At 36.1% G+C, this 20,955-nt stretch overlaps 1 protein-coding gene across 4 annotated transcripts in view; it reads right to left on the reverse strand.

The window, feature by feature from the left end:
* Knl1 (kinetochore scaffold 1) overlaps positions 1-20,955 on the reverse strand; it is a 59,695-nt gene that overhangs the window by 8,410 nt on the left and 30,330 nt on the right. For 3 of the 4 annotated variants that reach the window (XM_048793529.1, XM_048793530.1, XM_048793527.1), the window contains 11 exons: positions 19,988-20,126; positions 19,506-19,573; positions 18,611-18,709; positions 14,918-15,033; positions 11,140-11,230; positions 10,023-10,169; positions 8,767-8,854; positions 5,184-5,261; positions 4,973-5,012; positions 3,892-3,993; positions 2,957-3,057 (listed from right to left, as the gene is read on the reverse strand). In XM_048793529.1, the coding sequence (XP_048649486.1) occupies positions 2,957-3,057; positions 3,892-3,993; positions 4,973-5,012; positions 5,184-5,261; positions 8,767-8,854; positions 10,023-10,169; positions 11,140-11,230; positions 14,918-15,033; positions 18,611-18,709; positions 19,506-19,573; positions 19,988-20,126 (1,069 nt within the window). The remainder of the gene's footprint in view (positions 1-2,956; positions 3,058-3,891; positions 3,994-4,972; positions 5,013-5,183; positions 5,262-8,766; positions 8,855-10,022; positions 10,170-11,139; positions 11,231-14,917; positions 15,034-18,610; positions 18,710-19,505; positions 19,574-19,987; positions 20,127-20,955) is intronic. The other variant, XM_048793528.1, reaches the window with a different exon arrangement.

A 20,955-nucleotide genomic window follows, 5' to 3' on the forward strand; every position in this document is an offset into this window, starting at 1 on the left:
AAAAATTGAAGGCATTCCTTTTAAAATCTGGAACAAGACAGGGATGCCCTCTCTCACCACTTCTATTCAACATACTTCTTGAAACACTAGCCAGAGCAATTAGACGAAAGAAATTAAAGGCATAAATATGGGAAAAGAAGAACTTAAATTAGCACTATTTGCCGATGACATGATCCTATACTTAGCAGACCCAAAAAGTTCAACCAAGAAACTTCTAGAACTAGTAAATGAATTCAGCAAAGTGGCAGGATATAAAATCAATACCAATAAATCAAAGGCATTCCTGAATATCAGTGACATTCTCTGAAATGGAAATGAGGACAACTACTCCATTCACAATATCCTCAAAAAAATTAAAATACCTGGGAATCAACCTAACAAAAGAGGTGAAAGATCTATACAATGAAAACTACAGAACCCTGAAGAAAGAAACAGAAGAAGACCTTAGAAGATGGAAGGATTTACCTTGCTCATGGATTGGTAGAATTAATATTATTAAGATGGCCATATTACCAAAAGCACTTTACAGATTCAATGCAATTCCCATCAAAATCCCAATGACATTCTTTGCAGAAATAGAAAAAGCAATCATGAACTTCATCTGGAAAAATAAGAGACGCAGAATAGCTACAGTAATTCTAAGCATGAAGAATGAAACTGGTGGTATCGTGATTCCAGATTTTAAACTGTACTATAGAGCAATAGTAACAAAAACAGCATGGTACTGGCACCAAAACAGGATGGTAGACCAATGGTACAGAATAGAGGACACAGAGACAAATCCACAAAATGACAACCACCTTATATTAGACAAAGGTGCTAAAAACATGCAATGGAGAAAGGATAGCATCTTCAACAAATGGTGCTGGGAGAACTGGTAATCCATATGCAACAAAATGAAATTGAATCCCTTTCTCTCACCATGCACAAAAGTCAACTCAAAATGGATCAAGGAGCTAGGAATCAGACCAGAGACTCTGCGTCTAATAGAAAATAAAGTTGGCCCTAATCTTCATCACGTGGGGGCAGGCCCCAAATTCCTTAATAAGACACCTATAGCATAAGAGTTAAAACCAAGAATCAACAAATGGGACGAATTCAAACTAAAAAGTTTTTTCTCAGCAAGACAAATAATATGTGAGGTGAATAGGGAGCCTACATCCTGGGAACAAATTTTTACGCCTCAAACATCAGATAGAGCTCTAATCACTAGAGTATACAAAGAACTCAAAAAGTTAAACAACAAAAAAACAAATAACCCAATCAACAAATGGGCCAAGGACTTGAACAGACACTTCTCAGAAGAGGATATACAATCAATCAACAAACACATGAAAAAATGCTCACCATCTCTAGCAATCAGAGAAATGCAAATTAAAACTACTCTAAGATACCATCTCACTCCAATAAGAATGGCAGCCATTATGAAGTCAAACAACAATAAGTGCTGACGAGGATGCGGGGAAAAGGTACACTCATACATTGCTGATGGGACTGCAAATTGGTGCAGCCAATTTGGAAAGCAGTATGGAGAGTCCTTGGAAAGCTGGGAATGGAACCACCATTTGACCCAGCTATTCCCCTTCTTGGACTATACCCAAAAGACCTAAAAAGAGCATATTACAGGGACACAGCCACATCAAGGTTTATAGCAGCACAATTCACAATAGCTAGAATGTGGAACCAACCTAGATGCCCTTCAATAGATGAATGGATCAAAAAAATGCGGCATTTATACACAATGGAATATTACTCAGCACTAAAAAAATAACAAGATCTTGGCATTTGCAGGGAAATGGATGGCATTAGAGCAGATTATGCTAAGTGAAGTTAGCCAATCCCTAAAAAACAAATGCCGAATGTCTTCTCTGATATAAGGGGGTGACTCAAAATGGGATAGGAAGGAAGAGCATGAGAAGACGACTACCACTAAATAGGGAAGAGACGTGGGGGGGGGGAGAGGGAGAAGGGGAGTTGCACGGAAGATGGAAGGAGAATCTCATCGTTATACAGAATACATATATGATTTTGTGATAAGAAAAAAAAGTGTGTCACCTTAGATTGGATAGACAGAAATGATGGGAGGGGAGGGGAGGAATAGGGGGGATAGGAAGGGCAGCAGAATAGACATTATGATTGCTACATGTATATAGGTGACTCTGTGACCAGTGTGATTCTGCAATCTGTACAATTAGAAAAATGAGAAATTATACCCCAATGATTCAAATGTATGAATTGCCAAGATCATTGTAATATGATCTTGCTAATAAAATAAATTAAATTTAATAGCTAATAAAAAATTAAATTTAATTAAAAAAAAAAGAAATTAAAATCAGTATGTCTTATTGATGATTTTGGCTATGTGTAATGAGGGAGAAGGAGATGTACATGATTCCTAAATTTTAAGCCTGGATTTGGACAGAAGGTAATGCTATTCATTCTAAAAATCAGATGCAAAGGCTGGGAGGCTATGAAGATCCTACATTCCAATATGGTTGTACTTAAGCTGACCAGTTAAAGAGAAAAGACCTAAAGATACTGACAGTAGAACCTGCCTATAATCCCTCTGACTCAGGAGGACAACAAATTTGAGCCTCAGCAAACTTAGCAAGACCCTAAGCCACTTGGTGAGAACCTGTCTCAAAATAAAAAATAAAAAGGGCTGAGGATGTAGCTCAGTGATAAAGTACCCCTGAGGGTCCAAACACTAAAACAAATGGCAACTTTAACCAGCTATGTTTTTATTTATTTATTGGTGATACTGATGATTGAATCCAGGACCTCATGTGTACTAGGCAAGTGTTCTACCTGACTTACATCTCCAGCTTTGTATTTTATTCTTTTTGTTTGTTTGTGTGCTACTGGGGATTGAACCCAGGGCCTCTTACATAAGTACTCTATTAATGAACTACATCCCCAGACCTCTGCAGAGGATTATGTCACTTTTACTACTCACCTACTGGTTCTCCAAAGGTGATAATGAGTTCTATGGTGTCATAAACAAAGGTAAATACAGCTTGATCATCAGTCCACTCAATAACATCCCACTCAGACAAACTGGAGAGAAGAAGGGGGAAAAAAAGCCACATCTTTTTAAAAGATAAAAGATTAACTTCTTTATTTTGTGTGTGTGTGCTGGAGATTAACCCCAAGGTTTTATATATGCTAGGCAAATGCTCTACTACTAAGCTATACTTCCATCCCAAACAGAGAATTTCTAAAACTACTCAAAACAGTATCAATAACAGTTGCTGATGTTTTCCCACTGGATTCAGAGACAACTGATATTTCAGTTCAAATACTGTGAATGTAGGAGGACTGAAAGTTCAAAGCCAGCCTCAGCAAAAGTGAGGTGCTAAGCAACTCAGTGAGACCCTGTCTCTAAATAAAACACAAAATAGGGCTGGGAATGTGACTCAGTGGTCAAGTGCCCCTGAGTTCAATCCCCAGTACCAGAAAAAAAAAAAAAAAAAAACTTAAGTTGTAATCAGAGTATCAGAGAAAAAAACAAGTCTATGCAAAGTATTAAATACTTTAACATTATTCCATACATAGCTCTTCCACCCTGTATATTTTCACTTTAGTAAAAACTCTGACCCTTTTTGAAGCTGCCTTGTGCATACAGGTTAAAAGCCTGTAGTAATTGCTGGGCACAGCGGTGTATGCCTGTTCTGTTGTCCCAGCTACTCAGGAGATAGTCAGCTAGGATTGCTTGAGCTCAGTTCAAAGTCAGTCTGGGAAAAATGGTTAGACCCCATCTAAAGCAAGAACAAAACAAACCCCTGGAAAAACCTACAACAACACATTCTGAAAACATTTTCAACTGCTGTAGTAGATTAGACAATGACTAAAACACAGGATAAAATACAAATGTCACCTGCTTTGCCTTACCTCAGCTGATTCAGTAGTTCTTCAGTTCTATTTGTTTGTTTCTGCATAAAGTCTATCTGAGTAAGGGTCTGCTCTTTCTGTACCTCCAGTTCTAAGAGCTTTCTGCAAAACAAAAAACCCAGGTATTCACAGAAAGATATGGTCTTTGTTACAAGAATTCAAACTATAACAAAAAGGTTTATGATAAGAAGTCACATGCTTGATGGCTCCCAGGTTAAAATATATATATATATTTGTTTATTTACTTATTTCTGGTAAGCATTAATGTAGAAGTAGGCTTACTTAGAAAAGGTACCAATCATTGGCTCTCAAATCAGGATCCATGAAGATATCCTCGGGGTTCCAATGTTTTCTAAAATAATTATTAAAAATAAGAGACATGGTCTCACTGAATTGCTTAGCGCCTCGCTTTTGCTCAGGCTGACTTTGAACTTAAGATCCTCCTGCCTCAGTCTCCCGAGCAGCTGGGATTACAAGCATGCGCCTACTTTTTCATTTTTGATAACAAAAAAGCATAATGTAGGTCATAAGGATATTCACTTTAAAACCAAGACATGTAATAACTTTGTTGCCTGCATTTGATTTCAGTTATTTGCAGCTAAATAGAACTTGACCTTTTGTTAGTCATTTTGCTAGCATTGATTTAATTTCAAACATTACTACCTGTTAATGTTGTCAACTGGACTTTTATTGGTTTTGTCATGATTTAATTTCTTTTCGTCTTAAAGTTGAGCAAGATTCACATGCTTAAGAAATATATGCCTCATTTCATACTTACATATACTTATTTAAGTACAAATATAAAAATAGTTTAATTCTTGGTTTATTTTCTTTAAAAGGATCCTGATAGAATTCAAGCTTGAGAAATCCTGCTTTCGATTAATGCCCTATAAATAGTAAGGGCTTTGAAAATACTGATGGCTATGATGTGCTTTAGGGTCCAGTTCAGTGCAGCAGAAGCTCTAAGTCACCTTTAGTCAAGACTCTTGTTCATAATTCTTGTGACTCTCTGGAAGTAGGAAGTCATTTAGCTTTCTGGAGTTTAGCATTAGATTGTCTAACACTTGGATTAAAGTCTGACCTTTGAAGCTCCTCTTCGTTTGTTTTTAACTGTTGCAGTTCTATAAAAAGAAAACAAAACATAATACCTTAATACCTTCACATAATACCTTCACAAAATCATCTGTTTTGTTGAAAATTCAGACTTAATCTCATTTAAATACATTAAAAAACAAACTCAAAAGGGCTTTTAAAAAATTTTTTAAATATCTTTAAATAATTCAAAAAGTTACCTTTCTCTGCAGCTCTCATTTCAGAATCCCATTCTTCCACAGGATTGTCTTTCTCCTCATCTTCCAAATTCTTAGTTTCTAAAAGTAAATAGCATGCATTAGAATAAGTCAATCAAGATAATTTATTAAATATCAGATATGAAAAGAATAGATGGTCACAAAGTGAAGTGTTGGAGGTATTTCACAAATACCATCTATTCTCTGTACTAAACTATAATTATAATTTCATATGAAGACATACACTTATCTGGTGGCAGAGAAGTGAGCTCTGAGCCACAAAGCAAGGATCTCTATTAGTATCCTCTATCTTCTCATGGTCCACTATTTATACACATAATTTGCAAGAACATAATAGTTGTTAGGCAACATATATGGGCTAAGTAAAAAATATTTGAACACACAAAAAAATTTTTTTTTTTTGAACTTGGGAAATTTACTGGGGAAGGGATGGGAGTAAATATGCATTGAGGATTGTCACACAATTTGTTTTAGAAACCTGGGAATCATTCTAAAAACTCTCCTCTCTCACCATTTTTTTTTTAAAGGCATGCCTTTTTATTTTATTTATTCGTATGTGGTGCTGAGAATCGAACCCAGTGCCTCATGCATGCCACGCAAGCACGCTACCACTAAGCCACAAACCCCAGCCCCTTCTCCCCATATTAAGTTTATCCAAGTTAAGATCTTACCTCAAAGATATCTTTTTCTTCACCATTACCAGCATCTCTTAAAATAAGCTTCTATTCTTTCTTTCTTTTTTTTTGGTACTGGGGATTGAACTCAGGGACACTCAAGCACTGAGGCACATCCCCAGCCCTTTTTATATTTTATTTAGAGACAAAGTCTCGCTAAGGTGCTTAGAGCCTTGCCAAGTTGCTGAGGCTGGTGTTGAACCTGCGATCCTCCTGTCTCAGCCTCCCACGCTACTGGGATTATAGCATGTGCCACCACACCTGGCTCTGTTACTAGTCCAATAATGGATTAACTGGTTGTATTTACTCTTGATCTACTCAAATCCAATCTCTAGCCAGTAGCCAGTGCTTAATTAAGACCTGTCAAATGACTGTTCCTTTGTCTTAGAAAAATTCAGAATTACTTTAAGAGGCCCAATTAGACCTGGTCACTAGTGATATCTATAGCTCTTCTCAGGTTATGTTGCCTTTTGCTCTATTTTAGTTATAGTGGCCTTATTTTCAAACACTTGTAATTGGCACATTTTTTTCCTAATAGGGTTTCTACTTTTGTTATTCATTGAACAGGCTGCTCTTTCTATCCTTTTCACTTTGAGACTCCCATTCATCCTTCATATCTTAGCTTAAATGTCACTTCTTTAGCAGGAAGGCTACCATGACCTCTTGACTATGTCAGATTTCTATTACAGGACCTCAATAGCACCTTGTAACCTTTTCCTCAGAATTTATTATAAAATTATTCACTTAATGACTATATTCTCTTTTGGACTGGAAGCCCCATAAAAGTAGAACTAATGTTTGATCACCAGTGTGTTCTTAGCACTAAGTACTGTATATGACACATGGTAGGTACTCAGCAAATTTGCTCAATAAATAATATTCTGTGAAATAGAAAGATAATCAACAAAAGAGTGGGACAGTCTAAGACTATGGAATTCATATATTTATTATCAATTTAATGCAGAACACATGTACAGGCACTTATACTCTATATAGCATAGTAGTAATAGTACTAAGGACCTGGAGAAAAATAAAAGCTGATTTTGGCTTCCATGTACCTTATAATTAGGAAGATAAACTGAACAAAATAACTACAATACAAGTGACAGCCACAGAAGCTAAAGAGATGGAGAGTATTTCCCTTCATGGAAAACAGGAGAATGTATTAGCCAAAACAAAGTGGCAGGTAGGCACAGTGGTGCATGACTGTAATCCCAGAGGCAGGAAGATTGCAAATTCGAGGCCAGCCTATGAAATTGAGCAAAACCCTGTTTTAAAAGAATTAAAAAAAAAGGGGGGGGGTGGGGGTGGGGATACTGCTCAGTGGTAGAGCATCCCTGAGTTCAATCTCTAGTACCTCAAAAGCCAACCAAAAAAATAAAACAAGATCATACATACAAAAAAATAAGTGGCAGGGGACTAGAGATACAATTCAGTGGTAGAGTACTTTAGGTCTAGCATGCCCAAAGCCTTGAGCTTGATTCTCCACACCATAAAACGATAACAACAAAAACAGAAAATGGCATAACTACATAGAAATGTATGTAGTTTGGGCTGGAATTCAAAGGACAAGAAACAAGTTTTTGAATTAGATTTTGGAGATGGGAGAAGATTATTTATTCACATAGAGTTTAAAATGCTTAAGGATATTGTTGCACTGAAGTTCAGTAAGAAGACAGAAATTATATAATCTAAAACTCAAACAGGTTAAAGATGTGCTCAGCCAAAATGATTATAAAGTACTTGAGGGCAAAACCTGTATCATTTCTTTATTTTTTTCCCCTGATGATAAGCAGAGTATATGGCATGAAGTAGGTGCTCAAAAAATATTCGATGAATTTAACTGAATTTGGGAATTAGTTACATAATTATTAAAGCAGATGAAAGCATTAGAGGAGAGAATATAAAAGGGATGACAAAATCTAAATTACACACAAGGGGTTAGAGAAAAAGAAGCCATCAGAGGAATTAAAAGGAATAGCCCGGAGAAAACAATAGGGTTAAGGTAGTGCAATATCATAGAGGTTAAGATAGATAAAAGATTCAGGAAGAAATGAACAATCAGCAGCAGCAAAAGCTGAAACAAGTCAGATGGTTAAGGGCCAAGAGTAACCAAATTTGATGATTATGTGGAATTTTGAGATCTCTGAGGAAGCAGCTTAAGGAAAGCATAATTAACAAGTGAAGATTATGAGAAGCCAAACTGAAAGGTTAAGACAATTTTCTTTCTTTTGATGGTACTTGGGATTGAACCCGGGAACACTCTACTACTGAACTACGTCCCTAGCCCTGTTTATTTTGAGGTAGGGTCTTGCTAAATTGCCTAGATTGGCCTCCAACTTGTGATCCTCCTCCAGAGTCACTGATACTACAGATACGCGCCACTGCACCTAGGTAATTTTCTTGTTGTGTATGCTGCTACGGATCAAAGATAGGACCTTGCAATTGTTAGCAAGTGTTCTACCACTAAGCTACATCCCCACCAATTTTCAAATGAGATGGACTTATCTATTAAAAAATACAAAATTATAGTCTAGATTATTAAGAGTTTTCCACAGGGACTCATCTTGGGTATCTCTTGTTGACTGTGTTACAGATGACCATAGTAAAGGAGTTTTAATTTGCTTTAATCTAAGGTTTCAAGGTGCTAATACGTGTCGGCATAATAAGGCAACAGGTTGGGGATGTAGCTCAGTTGGTAGAGTGCTTGCCTTGCATGCACAAGGCCCTGGATTTCATCCACAGCGCCACCCACACACACAAAAAAAGACAAACCATCTCTATTGTAGGAAAGCATTAAATTTAAATATGATTGCGGAAAAGTATTCATTATAATTCTGGGATGACTCTATAGAGTGCTACCACTAAGTTAAACATTTAAAATACTTTACCTATTTCCACTTCAGACAGACAATTATTGATCTTCTTGAGTATGTTATCCATCTCATCTATCCTTATCTGAAGTTTCTCCCTCTCATTCTAAACACAAAATATTATAATTGTAAGGTTAAACTTCCAAACAAAACATTATAAATAGTTTAAGTAGTTGACATAACTGCTACGTCTTGATCATAAATGGGTAAATCTTAAAATGGCCAAACCTTCAATCTGGACTTAAAAATAAATGAAATTTTAAAAGGAGATAAATACAAATTCATTTGTATTCTCTTTTACTTATTTATTTATTTAGCTGCTAGAGATTAAAGTTAAGGTGCTTTGGCACTGAGGTACGTCCCCAGCCTTTTTTGAGACAAGAGTCTAACTTGCTAGCCTCAAACTTGTAATCCTTCTGCCTCAGTCTCCTAAGTAACTGGAATTATAGGCATACCCCATGGAGCTTGGCTGTATTTTCCTTTATTCAAGTATTTGTATATGTGTTTCATGGAATATGGGATATTAATGTTACTTTGAAAAAAAAAAGTTCTTTAAAATTTTTTCTATGGTCAAATAAGGGAAAAACTGATCCATGACATCATTTTTATTTTTAGACATTAAAATTTATATTTCTCTAAGATTATATTGTATGCAATATTTTTCATATTTATTTGCCAATGGGAGGATAATCATTTTGAAAATGCTATTTTAAGCTTCATGGACACACATATACAACTAGATACAAAGGTGAAGAAGACAAAACTATAGTCTATATACTATACTTTCCATTTTATAGTCTTTAGCAATGGGAGACCTAAATCTTATATATATTTTATTTCAATGTGTAATAACAATGTCTGAGATATAAGCCCATATTAGTAACTACTTTCCAGTTACTGAAGATAACAAGACTTGTCACTTTTGACTGAGCCTGCTCTCTTAAGAACAGTTGTTCTCACTCAAATTTCATTCACATATCTCCTAAGGAACATTCTTCATATTCCACACCATTAGAAAGTACTTTTATTTTTTCCTTTGTGGTACACTGGGAATTGAACCCAGGGGTAATTTACCACAAGCTACATCCCCAGCTCTTTTCTACTTTTTTATTTTGTGACAGGTCTTGCTAAATTGCCAAGGCTAGTCTAGAATTTGTGATCCTCCTGCCTCAGCCTCCCAAACCGCTAGGATTACAGCCATGCACCACCATGCCCAACAAGTAATATTAATAGGTTTTTTTTTTTTTTTAATGCTGTTAATTGTTTCAAATTACCTGGGCTGACTGCACCAGCTTGCTGTACAGAGTCACTTTTCCTTGGTGAGTGAAGACTTTAGTTACCTTGGTAACACATGATTTTATTTTGTTAACGTAAACTCCAAAGGCCTTCAGCTGTAAGGGAGAGTTAAGGAGTACAATGCACTAAAACAAACCAGTCAGAAAAGGTAACTGATCCAGAAGTTCATTCAGCTGCCACATGCAAGGCTTTGCCTGATCTAGATTCTGATTCCTAAAACAGGACACTGATCACTTGGAAATTTAAATCCATATAGCTGCTTAAAAAAGGAACCAAATATTTTAGTTTTGATTGCTGCCTGTAATTTATTTATTCACATTAAAAATCAGAAAATGACAGGTTCACTTTCAACATTAGCATACACATGAAATGGGTCACTTGTTATTTAACCAATTATAGTTGAACTTTTCTTCATTTAAATATAAGTAAGTGAAAGGCAAACAAGGAAACTTCAAATACATTTCACATATTAAATTAATCATCATAGGTGTTTTTTTTATCTTTTTCTTTTTTTTTGGTACTGAGGCACTTTACCAGTGAACTACATCCCCAACCTCTTTTTTTTAAATCTTAAGACAGGTTTTCAGTAAGTTACTTAGAGTCTTGCTAAATTGCTGAGGCTGGCCTTGAACTTTTGATCCTCTTACCTCAGTCTCCTGAGCCATTGGGTTTATAAGTGTGCACCACTGCATCTAGTGATTATTACATCTAGTGATTATTACGAGTTTGAAAAGATTATACATCACTGGGCATGGTGACACATGCCTGTAATCCCAGCAACTTGGGAGGCTGAGACAGAAGGATCATGATTTCAAAGCCAGCTACAGCAACTTAGCAAGGCCCTAAGCAATTTAGTGAGACCCTGTCTCAAAAAATAAAAAGGGCTGGGAATGTGGCTCAGGGGTTAAGTGCCTCTGGATTCAATCCCCAGTACCCCAAAAGAGAGAAAAGATTACATATTAACAATTACTTATATATAATTAAACAAGACCTTGGTAGCATATTACATCACCAATTATCAAATAACAATTATTTCACAATAATCATTGTTTAAAGTGTCTGCACTGATTCCCACTTAGAAAGAGACCAGAGTACCTCTTCATCAGAGGAGTATCTCATTTTTTCCCACAAGTTCCTATTGACATCAGTCAACAGTTTATCTTGGGTCAATGAAGAAACCTTTAGTCTGAAAGACAGAAAAATTCATTAGCACAGGATTCAGAAGTCATTTTAATTGAAATAGCTCAGATCTATCATGCTTAAATTTAAATCTTTATGTTTATTGCTACATTAAAAAAAGGGGGGAAATCACTCAAGAAAAGGGGCAGTCTGATTATTATTCAACACTTGAAGAGCAGTTCAAGAATGCATAAATCAGAAAAATTTCACACACAAAAATTCTTATTTCAATGTATCAACTTGTTCCCCAGTGAAAACATGTTGCTTATATTCTTAAAGCTTGTCAAAGTATAATTACTATGAAGTTATAGTCACTAAAAGTTCCTACTTCAGCTCAAAGTTATATCTTACTTTTATAGAATAGCATTTATAAAAATAGTAAAGATATTATATGTCAATATATATTGGTTTCTTGTTGGTAGGTGAAGGAAATAAATTTCTATTGAAGTAAGATTTCATATGCAGGCATGTAAGTGCAAAATTAAACAGCAAAGCGTATCTAAATTTATTGCCAACTGAGTGCAATATCCTATTACATTCTTTAAACATGAATCTAAGAAATTCTTATCATTGGGGCTGAGATTGTGGCTCAGAGGAAAAGCGCTCGTCTAGCATGCATGAGGCACTGGGTTCAATTCTTAGCACCACATAAAAATAAAATAAATGAGTTAACTCAAAATGGATCAAGGAGCTTGATATCAAATCAGAGACACGGCGTCTGATAGAAGAAAAAGTTGGCTACGATCTACATACTGTGGGGTCGGGCTCCAAATTCCTCAATAGGACACCCATAGCACAAGAGTTAATAACTAGAATCAACAAATGGGACTTACTCAAACTAAAAAGTTTTTTCTCAGCAAAAGAAACAATAAGAGAGGTAAATAGGGAGCCTAAATCCTGGGAACAAATCTTTACTCCTCACACTTCAGATAGGGCCCTAATATCCAGAGTATACAAAGAACTCAAAAAATTAAACAATAAGAAAATAACCCAATCAACAAATGGGCCAAGGACCTGAACAGACACTTCTCAGAGAAGGACATACAATCAATCAACAAGTACATGAAAAAATGCTCACCATCTCTAGCAGTCAGAGAAATGCAAATCAAAACCACCCTAAGATACCATCTCACTCCAGTAAGATTGGCAGCCATTATGAAGTCAAACAACAACAAGTGCTGGCGAGGATGTGGGGAAAAGGGTACACTTGTACATTGCTGGTGGGACTGCAGATTGGTGCAGCCAATTTGGAAAGCAGTATGGAGATTTCTTGGAAAGCTGGGAATGGAGCCACCATTTGACCCAGCTATTCCCCTTCTTGGTCTATTCCCTAAAGACCTAAAAAGAGCATGCTACAGGGACACTGCTACATCGATGTTCATAGCAGCACAATTCACAATAGCAAGACTGTGGAACCAACCTAGATGCCCTTCAATAGACGAATGGATAAAAAAAATGTGGCATTTATACACAATGGAGTATTACTCTGCATTAAAAAATGACAAAATCATAGAATTTGCAGGGAAATGGATGGCATTAGAGCAGATTATGCTAAGTGAAGCTAGCCAATCCCTAAAAAACAAATGCCAAATGTCTTCTTTGATATAAGGAGAGTAACTAAGAACAGAGTAGGGACGAAGAGCATGAGAAGAAGATTAACATTAAACAGGGATGAGAGGTGGGAGGGAAAGGGAGAGAGAAGGGAAATTGCATGGTAATGGAAGGAGACCCTCATTGTTATACAAAATTACATATAAGAGGAAGTGAGGGGAAAGAAAAAAAAACAAGGGGGAGAAATGAATTACAGTAGATGGGGTAGAGAGAGAAGAGGGGAGGGGAGGGGAGGGGGGATAGTAGAGGATAGGAAAGGCAGCAGAATACAACAGACACTAGTATGGCGATATGTAAATCAGTGGATGTGTAACCGATGTGATTCTGCAATCTGTATACGGGGTAAAAATGGGAGTTCATAACCCACTTGAATCAAAATGTGAAATATGATATATCAAGAACTATGTAATGTTTTGAACAACCAACAATAAAAATTATAAAAAAAAATAAATAAGATAAATGTATTGTGTCCACCTACAACTAAAAAATAAATGTTAAAAAAAAAAAAAGAGGGGCCAGGGATATAGCTCAGTTGGTAAAGCGCTTGCCTCGCATGCACAAGGCCCTGGGTTCAATCCCCAGCACCACATTAAAAAAAAAAAAGAAAGAAATTCTTATAATTTATTCGGTGACGAACCCCCAGTACTTAGTATAGTCCCTAGCACACAGTAGGTGCTCAAGAAGTATTTGTTGAATGAACAAAGCAGAATCAGGCAAATTTGATGTACTATCAATGAATAGTATCATAAATTTTTACTTTTAAAACTACATAATTCTTTTTTTTTTGGTACCAGGGATTGAACTATCTCCAGCCCTTTTTTTAAATTTGTATTTATTTAGAGACAGGGTCTCACTGAGTTGCTTAGGGCTTCACTAAGTTGCTGAGACTGACCTTGAACTTGCAAGCCTCTGCCTCAGCCTCCTATGCCACTGGAATTATAGGCATGCACCACTGCACCTGGCACAAAACTACATAATACCTAAAGATTATTTTATTTCTTTTCTGTTTGTTAGTTTAGATCAAATTTGATTGAATAGTCTTTAATAATTATAGCAAACATACATTATTTTGAATTGCCAATTCTAATTTGCCTAAGGAAACCCGGATATATCTAATTTGTAAATCAGTGTGTAAAAAACCAAAGCATGCCGGGCATGGTGGGGCACACCTATAATGCCAGGGACTTGGGAGGCTGAGGCCAGAGGATTGTAAGTTTGAGGCAAACCTCAGCAACTCAGTGAGACCCTCAGCAACTTAGGAAGACCCTGTCTCAAATAAAAAATAAAAAAGGTTGGAATGTAGCTGAGTGGCAAAGTGCCCCTTGGTTCAATCCCCAGAACCAAAAACAAACAAAAAAAGCACTGTAATTTAACTGTATTTTATATACAAATCAAGAACCATTGTGATAAAATTAGAAACCCAAAGGCAAACTTGATTTTTAGGCACTACATATACATCTTCTTTTGAAGATTTCTCTTGCAATGAATTCATGATATCATAACCTAATAATTATTGTTTATTTCTACGGAGGACTTACTTTGTAGTAAAAATAGTATGAAAGCATTTCATATATACTATAAATGTTCATTTATATTCATTTTGACCTGCTAAGTAGGTATTATTATCCCTACTTTATGGATGGGGAAATGAAGGTTAAATGACTTGCCCAAGGTTACACAGCTAGCAATTTAGCCAGGACTGAATTTATTTATTTATTTTTTTGGTACCGGGGATTGAACTCAGGGGTACTCAACCACTGAGCCACATCCCCAGCCCTATTTTGTATTTTATTTAGAGACAGGGTCTCATTGAGTTGCTTAGTGCCTCGATGTTGCTGAAGTTGGCTTTGAACTGGCAAATCTCCTGTCTCAGCCTCCCAAGCTGCTTGGATTACAGGCATGCACCACCATGTCTGGCCAGGACTGAATTGTGTTTTAGGTCAAAGCCAAACTTCTGTACCCATGTTAATGCCATTCATTTTTTTCCATGCCACTGTTATTCTAATCAAAACATTGCCACATATACTACTTGCTTGTTAAACAAAGACAAAACCCACGTAGAAAAAAATTAAAACTTTCTTACTCTTCTATCTTTTGGCGAAGAATTTCACAATCCTCTCTATAAATCTGTATCTTGGGTCCATAAACATACTGTCTTAATATCAGGTCTTCTGGAGTAGGCGATGTGTTTGTAGTAAACTGGAAAAAAATAAATAAATAAATCACTTCCTCAGAACTGGTATCCTGAGGATCAAACTGTTATGGGCCAGGCTATATGGGCAATGACCAAACAGATTCCATTTTACCCTGAGACTCCATGTCATGTAAGAAATGCTTCTTCCATGTGAACATCCCACCTCTGTACCTATCAACAGTTGGTTAGCACAGCATATTTGGCAACACAAAATGGCAATTCTTATATAGTGTAAATTGTTCTCTTTTTGATTCCCATTGTTCTTGGATAGTGTTCCATGTCAGAGAATGATTGTCTAGATGTTAGTAACCATTCTTTAACTTGTAATCAACTAGGGTCCTTTTGACCCACTTCCCCTTCTGTTTATGATTTTAGATCTCATGTTTGTTTATGGTCTTGAATCATAGCAATAGCCACATATGATTAATGTATTGACATGCTTTACTTAGGTGTACTCAAACCCCTGAGGGGGTCAAAGGGTGTAGACTTTTTTTTTTTTTTTTAATATTTATTTATTTAATTTTTCCGGCAGACACAACATCTTTGTTAGTATGTGGTGCTGAGGGTCGAACCCGGGCCGCACGCATGCCAGGCGAGAGCGCTACCGATTGAGCCACATCCCCAGCCCCAAAGGGTGTAGACTTACAGTCTGCTCCTTGGCCCACCAGCTGGTGAATAAATGTTTCATCTCCTGCTTTAAGATGAACTTGGTGGGGGCTGCGGTTGTGGCTCAGTGCTTGCCTTGCATGTGTGAAAAACTGGGTTCGATTCTCAGCACCACATAAAAATAAATAACCAAAATAATGGTATTCTGTACATATACAACTAAAAAAAAAGATCAACTTGGTGACTTATTGAGATCTCACCATAACAAAACCATGTGTGAGAAATAATTTGAATTTCAGAATGCCTATATGAGTGTGTGGGGGGGGTGTTTACTAGAGGTGTAACTCAGGGGCACTTAACCTGAATCACATCCCCAGCCCTATTTTGTATTTTATTTAGAGACAGGGTCTCACTGAGTTGCTCAGCTCCTCGCTTTTGCTGAGACTGGCTTTGAACTCGCAATCCTCCTGCCTTAGCATCCTGAGCTGCTGGGATTATAAGCCTGCATCACTGTGCCCCGCTTGTTCATTTTCTAATTTCTTAAACTGAGTATTAAAAATTTCTTTTTCCAGGCACAGAGGTGCACAACTGTAATTCCAGTGACTTGGGTGGCTGAGGCAAGGAAGATTACAAGTTCAAGGCCAAACTAGGCAATTTAACAAGAACTTCGGCTACTTGAAAAAAATAAAATGGGCTGCACCGTCTCCAGCAATTAAAGAAATGCAAATCAAAACTACACTGAGATTCCATCTCACTCGAGAGTCAGAATGGCAATCATTAAGAACACAAGCAACAATAAATGTTGGTGAGGATGTGGGGGAAAAGGTATGCTCATATATTGCTGATGGGATTGCAAACTGGTGCAACTATTATGGAAAGCAGTGTGGATATTTCTGAGAAAACTTGGAATGGAACAACCATTTGACCTAGTCATCCTACTCTTTTTGATTCCCATTGTTCTTGGACAGTGTTCAAAGTTTACACTCAAAGGACTTAAAAATCAGCATACTGCAATGATGCAGCCACCCCAATATTTATAGCAGCTCAATTCACAATCGCTAAACTATGGAACCAACCTAGGTGTCCTTCAACAGATGAATGGATAAAGAAAACTGTAGTATATATAAAGGAATATTACTCAGCCTTAAAGAAGAATGAAATTATGGCTTTTGTTGGTAAATGGATGGAACTGGAGAATATTAAGCTAAATGAAATAAGCCAGTCTCAAAGAACCAAAGGCCAAATGTTTTTTCTGATATGCAGGTGCTAATTCACAATAAGATATGTGTGGGGGGGTTGGAAGGAATAGAGGTATTTTGGACTAGACAGAGGGAAGTAAAGGGAGGCAGGGCATAGGGGTAGGAATGATAGTAGAATGAATCAGATATTATTACCCTATGTGCATACATGATTACATGACCTGTGTAACTCTGAATCATGTACAACCAGACAAATGAGAAGTTATATACTCCATTTATATATGATGTGTCAAAATTCATTCTACTATCATGTATAACTAGAATTAAAAAAAATTGCACGGGGAGCAGAAATCCCCACCAGAAATAATCAAAAATCACAAAAAAATTGGTCCCTAAAAGATGTTTAAATTCACTTGTAGTAAGTAGAACGCAAATTAAAGCTGTTGAGACACCATTTCTTATTTATCAGATTGGTAAAAATTCAAAAGCTTCATGATCTATTAGTGATGCTATGGGAAATGGCCTCATATATTGCTGGTAATGCGAAATGCCATCTTTACTTATTTATAAGTTTTAGGTAGACACAATATCTTTATTTTACATTTATATGGTGCTGAGGATCGAACCCAGCGCCCCGTATATGCCAGGTGAGCACTCCACCACTGAGCCACAATCCCAGCCCCCGAAATCTTTATGGAAAGATAACAACATTTTATGTCTATATCCTTTGAAAAAATAAATAAATAAATAAAAAGGGCTTAGGATGTACCTAAGTGGTAAAGTGGTCAATCTCTAGTACCCCCCCAAAAACCCAAAACAACAAAAAATCTTTATTTTTAGACTCTTTTCTATAACAGACAGCCAAGTTTTTAATTTCCTGCTAAGTTATGCTTTATGTCTAATAGATTTGGCATTAAATATTCTCTGTTATTTGCTTTCTAAACAGTTTTTATTTCTTCTTTGATCAAAGAGTGTTTCATTATTTGCAGTGCTAGGTATCAAACTCAGGGCCTTGTGTATGCCATGCAAGTACTCTACCACTGGGATACACCCCCAATCTAAGTGTGTTTCTTTCCTTTCTTCCCCCGCCCTCCCCACTTTTTTTTTTTTTTTTTGGTATTGGGGATTGAACCCAGGAGTACTATATGAGCCCTTTCTATTTTTCATTTTGAGATAGGGTCTCACTAAGTTGCTGAGGCTGATTTCGAACTTGTGGTCCTTTTGCCTCAATTAGTCACTGGGAGATTACAAGTGTACACCAGTAATGTGTTTCTTAACTTCTAAGAAGCTGAGAATATTTTAGTCCTTTTATTCTAATTTTAATGGGTTAAGATCCAACACTGTGGTCTATAAAACCTCCACTGTTTTCAATTTGTTAGATTTCTTTGTGGCTAAGGATACACTGATTTTGTAAATGTTTGCCAGACTTGGGGCCACATCCCCAGCCCTATTTTATATTTTATTTAGAGACAGGGTTTTACTGAGTTGCTTAGCCCCTCACCATTGCTGAGGCTGGCTTTGAACTCGTGATCCTCCTGTCTCAGCCTCCCAAGCCACTGGGATTACAGGCGTGCACCTCCACACTTGATTTAGAAAAACTTTCTTTAAAACAGAATAAAATTAATGCTTCCTTTTTTTTTCTTTTCAGTAAATACTTGCTTTTATGCAGTTTAGTAAAAAAAGAAAAAAATATATTTTTTTCTTTATATATATATATATTTATTTATTTATTTATTTTTTAAATGATACAATTATTTTGCCAGGAAATTGTACTTACTTTGGCTGGGAGATTGCTCTGCCGGGGTTTTTGTATTAAGATGTGGACCTGAAGAAGTATAAAAAACTCCCTTATTGTTATTCTTCCATCTTTGAGTTTCTGAGAAAAGAAAAAAATTTGTAAGATCACCTCATTTGATTCTACTTTGAAAATATTCATGAAATTATCCATATTAAGCAGGCTATCCACAAGCAGATATCTTCGATTATCTAAGATTCTTATTGAATAACCTGAAAGAATAAGAATAGAATTTACAGAAACCAAAACATATGTATTGAATCTTCATTTCTACTTGCTATTGTCTGCGTGTTTTTCCCCTCCAAAACTGACAGTGAAACTTAATTCTCTAAGTTATATACTAATGATATTTCGAAATGAAGCAGTTGAGAAGTAATAAGGATTAGATAAAGTCATGAGGCTGTGGCCTCCATGAGTGCATTAGTAGCTTAATAAGAGGAAAAGAGGAACACATTAGTGAGCTTGCTCTGTCTCGCCATGTAATGTCCTGAACCACCTTAGGACTCTTCAGAGTCCCCACTAGCAAGAAGGCCTTCTTCACTAGATGCTGAGCTGATACCAGGGTCATGCTTTTCCAGGCTTACAGAATCATGAGCTAAACAAACCTCTTTATAAATTACCCAGTCTTGGGTTGGGGATGTAGCTCAGTGGGAGTATGCCTGAGCACAAAAAAATATAATAAAATGAAAAATAAACTATCCAGCCTGTAGTATTCAATTATAGCAGCAAAAAGTAGACTAAAAATATTGCATGTAATTAACTGCCATGTTGAGACCAGAACAAAGAAAACAAGTCTTCCGTATATTTGAAATCTTAGAATTTTTTTAAAAAGACAAGAAAATCAGTACATTACAAATGAGAAATATTTTTAACATACCTCTCTCAAGCTCTCTTCACAAATAGTGTCTCGGAGAAACCGTGATTCCATTTGATTACTGCGGTATGCTAGAAGTAAAGCAGCTTCGTGTGATAAACAGGTCAAATCTAAATTGTGAACTTATTTTTGTTATCTTTCAGATTTGTTTTCATGATCTTGAAGCCATCCACTGTGATGTTTCTAGGAAGGCAGTCATTTAGCATGGCAAATATGTTATAGTTTTAAGGCTTCATTCACTGTTTCCCTGATAGTTATAAGCCTCTGAAGGAAAACTCTATTCCTCTATAGCATAGCAATTCTCGATTCACTAAAATAACTAAGAATTAAAAATAAACTAAATACTATTTTACTTTTACACTTTATAAACTTTATAATGCTGAAAAGACATATGCAACATTCAAATATTTCCTAAATGAAATAGATTTATAATTAGTCCAGGATGCATTTGACTGTTATTAATTTAGCCTTCATAAAGATCTTACTACTGAAATCCAGGGAGGTGCCATCAGCCTTGATTGAATCCAGAGAGCTGCTGCAACTAGATGGGGTCCTGCTTAGGCTTTTTATCAATACACTGTTAACATTTTTATCTATATCCCCTTCATTATGATGATCAAAAATCTGAAATTATGAATTAAGAAACATCATCAGAATAGTTATGACATTATACTTATAATGATTAAGTGATGAACACTAAAACCACTACTTAACCTAAAAGCTACTAAATGTCAAACTATCCAATTATTCAACTACTAGCCACAAATAACCTGGCTATATCATTGCAGAATACCAGACTGGAATATTGACTATGCCTATGGCACTAGCTAGGATACAGAAAACTTAGTACTTTCCTTCTCATCTAATAAGACCTACCCTTGACTAACATCAAATAAATTATTTGGTCCTGCTTTTTCATCATTTGACTTCACAGTATCATCTATACCTACTTACTTACATGTTTTTTTGAAGACAATATATTCCTTGCCTAAATATTAGCATGTAAACTTTTATTAGTTGTAGATGGACACAATATCTTTATTTTTATTTATTTATTTTTTTAATGTGGTGCTGAGGATCGAACCACTGAACTACAACCCCAGCCCAATAGTTTAAGCTTTTAAATCTTTTCCCCACCTATAAAACTAGATTTGAGTGATAGGTTTTGTTCCCTCTAATTATCCAAATCAATGTTTCTCAACTTAAAAGTTTGACCTGGGCATTCTCCTACCCATTAAAGAAATGGACTCTCAGCTTCTACATATCTTCATTATCCAAGAAAATTCAGTTACCCTTTTCTTTTCACAGTTTAAATAGAAATGCTTTTTACTCCCCAAATATTTATAACACTGAAGACTTTTCAAATTATATTTGTGCTCCTAAGAGATTCTCACATACAAAACAACACTGATAAAATACCAGCGGTAACAAAATTCTTAATTATACAGTTTCA

The sequence above is a fragment of the Marmota marmota genome, unplaced genomic scaffold (genome assembly GCF_001458135.2).
Source record: "Marmota marmota marmota unplaced genomic scaffold, marMar, whole genome shotgun sequence".
Taxonomy (NCBI): domain Eukaryota; kingdom Metazoa; phylum Chordata; class Mammalia; order Rodentia; family Sciuridae; genus Marmota; species Marmota marmota.